At 33.3% G+C, this 6,330-nt stretch overlaps 1 protein-coding gene across 3 annotated transcripts; it reads left to right on the plus strand.

Moving 5' to 3' along the window:
* The first annotated feature begins 1,526 nt into the window (after positions 1 to 1,526).
* On the plus strand, positions 1,527 to 4,156 carry LOC112513406 (glucomannan 4-beta-mannosyltransferase 9-like). Of its 3 annotated transcripts, none has more exons than XM_025119677.1 (8): positions 1,527 to 1,802; positions 1,887 to 1,985; positions 2,142 to 2,394; positions 2,681 to 2,791; positions 2,857 to 2,993; positions 3,125 to 3,238; positions 3,325 to 3,722; positions 3,876 to 4,156. In XM_025119677.1, the coding sequence occupies exons 1-8, from the start codon at positions 1,545 to 1,547 to the stop codon at positions 4,036 to 4,038; spliced, it is 1,533 nt and encodes a 510-aa protein (XP_024975445.1). In that variant the 5' UTR covers positions 1,527 to 1,544; the 3' UTR covers positions 4,039 to 4,156. The 3 variants fall into 3 exon arrangements, with proteins under 3 accessions (XP_024975445.1, XP_024975429.1, XP_024975437.1); XM_025119661.1 differs by having other exon boundaries at positions 1,542 to 1,802; positions 3,325 to 3,726; positions 3,868 to 4,156; XM_025119669.1 differs by having other exon boundaries at positions 1,545 to 1,802; positions 3,325 to 3,705; positions 3,874 to 4,156.
* The last annotated feature ends 2,174 nt before the right edge of the window (positions 4,157 to 6,330 follow it).

Genomic DNA, 6,330 nt, shown 5'->3' on the forward strand with positions numbered 1-6,330 from the left:
AACACAGTGGTATCACTATGCATCTTATATATGATTAGGTATCACAATGTATCTTTTGTTTAACAGAGTCAATATTTTTAGGTATCACAGTTGTATCATAGTGGTATCATCGGAGGACGGTGGTCGGAGGCCGGAGAACATTGGCCGGAGAGAGGAGAGTTTTAAAATACCAAAAATATCCTTGCATTAAGATTTTAATTTAAAATTACCAAATTTATATATTTTTAATTTATCTATTGATTTGTGGTTAATATTCACAAACAACTCAATTCTTCCTTGAATAGATCCTTATATATATATATATATATATATATATATATGTGATATCCAATTTTCTAATCTATAAAAAATATAAAATATCAATCATTTCGTTGTGTATCCAGCAAGGGTTTGAATTAGACAACATAACCACCATCTCTTCTTGTAAAACTCGTTACCAGATCCCCATGAATTAATTTGCTCTAGATATTACAAGAATGAGAGGTTTTTTACCGAACATAAGTACTTATTAAGTAACATTATCTGACCGGATGAATATGGTAAAGACTAAAAATCTTACCCGGTAAGAGCGATACAAGGACCAAGAGTCTTACCCGGTAAGTGGGGGCGATGACTCTTACCACGGTAAGCACTTACGGGGTAAATTGTTGCATATGATGTCGTTTTGGTGGACTAAAATCTTACCCTGTAAGTGAATGATAGTGTTAAGTTTTACTGGTAAGCACTTACTTACACGATAAATGTTTCGTAAACGGCCCCCGAGTATGATTCAAAGGCATGATGGAAGACAATGGCTTTCTTAATTTAGTATATCAATATTTTGGTAACCATAGGTGCCCGATATGACTTGCATGTGTTACTCTACTAACCTCACAAGACCCCGAAATTAACATTTAAACTCACCCTCTAATGGCTCTAAAGAAACTTGAACGCCAACGACCTCTGGAGAGTAACAACGTTTTACCAGTTGAGCTGCCATTTAAAGTCATGTTCATCAGTATTACAACGACCATAATTTAACATATCGACTCGTTTAATCCAACAAAGAACATAATATTAACTTTAATCGATACGGTATGATTACGTGTTACCTTTTAACATCCCATCACGTATTTTGGCCATAAAAAGGTCCCTCTTTTATAATTCAATTTTAGAAAAAGAAAATCTTGAAAAACAAGTGTAGTATCACTTTCAAACATGCCTTTGTTTCACGTTGCTGAGTTTACTTAGATTCAAATCGTCTCATCAATCCAGCTTCAGAGCTTCCATGGACACTCGATTGTGCTTCTCTCACAAGCAAAACTCAAACACCCTCCACATTTAAAGCAAACTCCCCATCAACTTTCCCTATATATATATCCCTTCTATACACCCTTCTAAACATCAGGGTTTATATCTGTCTATGTAAATTTGTCTGTTTAACTGTTCGTTCGACCAGTTATAGCAAACGACTCTTGGAGCATAGAACTGTGCACGTTTTCTACTAGAGTTTTTTTCCCCTTTTGAGAATGGAGAGGTTTATATCATTTAGCGGGTATGAGCAAATGGGAACGATGTGGGAGCAGGTGAAGGCGCCATTGATTGTGCCGTTTATGAAGGTGATGGTGACGATGTGTTTAGCCATGTCGGTGATGTTGTTCGTCGAGCGTGTTTATATGGGGATTGTTATCGTTGTGGTTAAGTTGACGAGACACAAGCCCGAGAAAAGGTACAAATGGGAGGCGATTAAGGAGGATTTGGAGTCGGGTAATTCGGCTTATCCTATGGTTTTAGTACAAATACCAATGTATAACGAAAAAGAGGTACATAATTCGTATTTTTAGTATCCTAGCCTTAATTTTATTTGCCATATATATTTCGAGTTTTTGATTTAAATTCGTATGTAGGTTTATCAACTCTCGATTGGAGCCGCATGTGGGCTCTCATGGCCATCAGATCGGATCATAATTCAAGTTCTTGATGACTCGACTGATCCGATAATCAAGGTTTAATTTTAATCATTTGTTTATAAAATACGTTAATTAGAGAACATGTGACATGCAATGTCACAAGTTACAAAATATATGTCAATATACGAGTAATGAAAGTTACACAGACGAGTACGGTTTTCTGAATTATATATATATATAAATAAATATCAGGCTCTAGTGGAGTTAGAATGCAAGAGATGGGCAGGAAAAGGAATCAACATAAAGTACGAGATCAGGGACAACAGAAATGGATATAAAGCTGGTGCTTTGAAACAAGGCATGAAGCATCCGTACGTGAACCATTGTGATTTTGTGGCCATTTTCGATGCTGATTTCCAGCCTGATCCTGACTTCCTTTGGCGCAGCGTCCCTTTCCTCGCACACAACCCCGAACTCGCTCTCGTTCAAGCTCGATGGAAATTCGGTATTTATATATATTTTGTTTCTTTTCCCCAAAAAAACTCTCATCGCATGTTTATTAGATGCCCAGAGGTAACCATTGTTCACTAGAAAGTATGAACCGGGTATATTGCAAAGCTGCATATTTTTCAGCTTTGCAATATAGCCAAGGGAACAGAATCTCCCACCATCTTTCTTTTTTGTCCCGATCATAATCTAGTGTGCTTATTTCGCGATGGAATATTTGTTGGTAATCGTTTTGACTTATCGACGAGTTTCTAACGCTATAGTTTGTAATGGTGTGTGTTCAGTGAACTCAGATGAGTGTTTGATGACAAGAATGCAAGAAATGTCACTGGATTACCATTTTACTGTGGAACAAGAAGCAGGATCTGCAACCCATGCGTTTTTCGGGTTCAACGGTAAGGATTTTCAACTCAAATAATCGGTTAAGAACGTAGTTCGAGATTCATGTTATCGAATGTAGGAACCGCTGGTGTTTGGCGAATTTCGGCTCTGAACGAGGCTGGCGGATGGAAGGACCGAACCACCGTAGAAGACATGGATTTAGCGGTCCGTGTGAGTCTCAAAGGATGGAAGTTTGTATACATCGGTGACCTCAAGGTATGTACGCTGGCTAAGGCTAACACGCCACATCCGTTGGCTTTGATAACTTGATCAATAAGCTAAGCTTATAGCTTAGCAAATGGTAAGGTTTCAATGGCGGATCTAACATTTGGGTTTGTAACTTGAAGGTGAGAAACGAACTACCAAGCACTTTCAGAGCGTACCGTTATCAACAGCATCGATGGTCTTGTGGACCCGCTAATCTTTTCAAGAAAATGATAACGGAAATCGCAAGAAACAAGGTTTTATACTCGACGATCGAACCTACTCTTCAAGGCCTGTAATTAATACGATAAAATGCTTATTAAACTCGTTGATCATGATGCAGAAAGTGACGTTGTGGAAGAAGGTTTACGTGATATACAGTTTCTTCTTTGTTAGAAAAATCGTTGCACATCTTGTCACGTTTATCTTCTACTGTGTGGTGTTGCCGGCGACGGTTTTGGTGCCGGAAGTGCACGTTCCGATATGGGGTGCCGTTTACATTCCATCCATCGTATCTCTACTGAATTCAGTCGGGACTCCGAGGTCGTTTCACCTACTGGTTTTTTGGATCCTTTTCGAGAATGTCATGTCTCTACATCGGACGAAAGGAACGTTCATCGGCCTGTTTGAGGCCGGAACGACGGTTAACGAGTGGGTCGTCACCAAGAAACTTGGAGAAGCTTTGAAACTCAAAACAGGTTCCAAGGGTACTAAGAAACCTCGAATCCAAATAGGAGAAAGGTATATTTATTCATAAGTCATGGCCTCTGTCTTTATGGCTCGACCCTGTTGGTTAGATGTATGTCTTAACCATTAAGGCCCAACCTACTTTATGTCTGTATGGTGATTTAACAGGCTTAATGATTTTTATTGTTGGTTTCATGACCTTGACAGTGTATATATGCTGGAGGTTTTTGTTGGACTCTACCTCTTCTTATGCGGGTGCTATGACTTTTCGTTTGGGAAGAACCATTACTACATATACCTTTTCCTGCAATCGATGGCTTTCTTCGTCGCCGGGTTTGGCTACATCGGCGTTTTCGTCCCCAATTCTTGAGAACGACGTTGTAAAATATGCGTTTTTCGGTTTATAAGGATACAAATATGTTAAAGTTGTTATGGGTTCATTTTGCTTTTTCAATTTTGTTACAAGAAATCAAGTCATTCTTTTATTGGATGTGTGCATAAGGCAAAAATATGTGATGTTAGTGTCCTTGTTTTTGGTAGGTGTGGTTAAGCAAGCCAAAAGTGTTTTAGTTCATGTGTTTTAATGCCCATTTTTTTTAAGGTTATGTAAAAGATTAATTGTAAATCATTTAAAAAAATATTGATTGTATTTGTTAAAAATATTGTGACTCAATGTTTATCTATTTTACAAGCATTATAAGAAATAATACCACCACGATGACACTAATCAGCTACCAATATCACCGTTATAACCCAGATCAACTACCATAAATAAGATCGCAGATGAATGGCCAAGCTGGCAATCAAACTGATAGTTTCATCTTAGATTGAAAAGAATCAAATTATAGCCATCTTGATGCTATATCAATCAAGGGTGACACTAATTTTTCTCTAAGGAAGTGTTATGTTTAGTTCAGATGTATGTGATAATAGATTCGAACCTAAGACAATTAATCGGTCAAAAATCAGATAGTATGTATCAGTAAAAAAAGCTAAAAAGATGTCAATAAACTAATATTTTGTTGAACAAGAAGACAATCTTAAACTTTTTTTTATACAAAGTCGAAGTCCAACTAATTAATTTTTTTCACCTTAAAAAATTTATAAAATAATGATAATTTAAAACTAATTTCATTTAATATTATTAAGAAAAATAAAGCAGGTTTAAAGTTTGATTTCATAAAACAAATAACATGAAAGACTAATAACACATCTATTATGTATTAAGGACACACCTGAGCCTATACATATCATTTAATTTTTTTTACCTTTTTGCTTTTTTTTTTGTTTTTTTTTTTTGTTGTTTTCTTATTTAAATTAATTTTTTTTTAGTTTTTCCTCTCTTATTTATTTATATTATATTTTAATATAAATTATTAATTAATTTTTTTTAGTTTTTCCTTCTTTTTATTTATTTATTTATATTTTAATATAAATTATTAATAAATATATATTTCTTTTATATAATATTTATATTACATAAATTATTAATAAACATTTCATCATATATATTGGGTTTTTTTATTTTACTTTTTTACTTTTATTTAAAAATAAATAAATACTTATTAATATAAACATTACTATTATTTTTCTAAATAATTATATAATYATAAAAATAAAACATAAAAAAATGAGATTTGATATATAAATAAGGCATAACATAATTTATATTACATTTTCACTTATTGTAAAATAACATTATCTGTAGTACAATTAACATGTAAAAGTTGTTGGTACTTATTTATTCAATCTAAATACAGGGTAGCCCATACAACAATACACGGATAGCAGAAGTGAAAAAAAAATGTGGAGTAATAATAGGGATCGGGTATATTTCTACCAAGTCTAGTTTCCATAAGCTCCAATTTATTTATTTGGATGCACATTGTCATCTTCTCCCCAATTCAACATTTTATAAGTTACACCGGTAGTGTATATATAAGGTGTGGATAATATATAAAGGATAATATATATGTAGAGTTTGTTTCAAATACAACTCATCGTATTTGTACAACCAATGCAACCCAATAAATTCAGATATTTATGGAAATGATGAGAGTTCATTTATGGAAACAAATACTTTATAATAGGAAACAATCAAAACTTCTATGAAATCACATATTAATCAAATAAAATGGACGGTTGAGATTAGGTTGTATTGGTTGCACAAATGTCAAAGGTTGTATAATAACCAACCCCTATATATATATATATATATATATATAAGTGAGTTACATGTGAACCTAAAAAAAATGAAATATGATTGGTTGAGCTTGGTTAACAAAGTTAACACAAAAATCATGGTTAGTATTTGAACCAAACGCTCTTTCTCTCTCTCTCTCTCTCTCTCTCTCTATATATATATATATATATATTAATTTATAGATTAAAATGTTATGAAAAAAAGATATATAACCTCTATTTAGAAATATTATTTGTAATTTTATTAATGGATATTAGATTATAAAGAATGGTTGCTACACACTTATTATTCCAAAATAAAGAAAAGTTTGTAGAAAACTTTGATTTAATTTTTTGACGTAAAAATATATTTTTTTTTCGTTTTAAAATAAATGTCCATGATAGATAGTACATATTCTTAAGAAATGTACAATTATTACATTTTATAAATAATTAAATGACATTTTTATCTTTAATAATA

The sequence above is a fragment of the Cynara cardunculus genome (assembly GCF_001531365.2).
Source record: "Cynara cardunculus var. scolymus isolate 2C chromosome LG 1, CcrdV1, whole genome shotgun sequence".
NCBI lineage: Eukaryota > Viridiplantae > Streptophyta > Magnoliopsida > Asterales > Asteraceae > Cynara > Cynara cardunculus.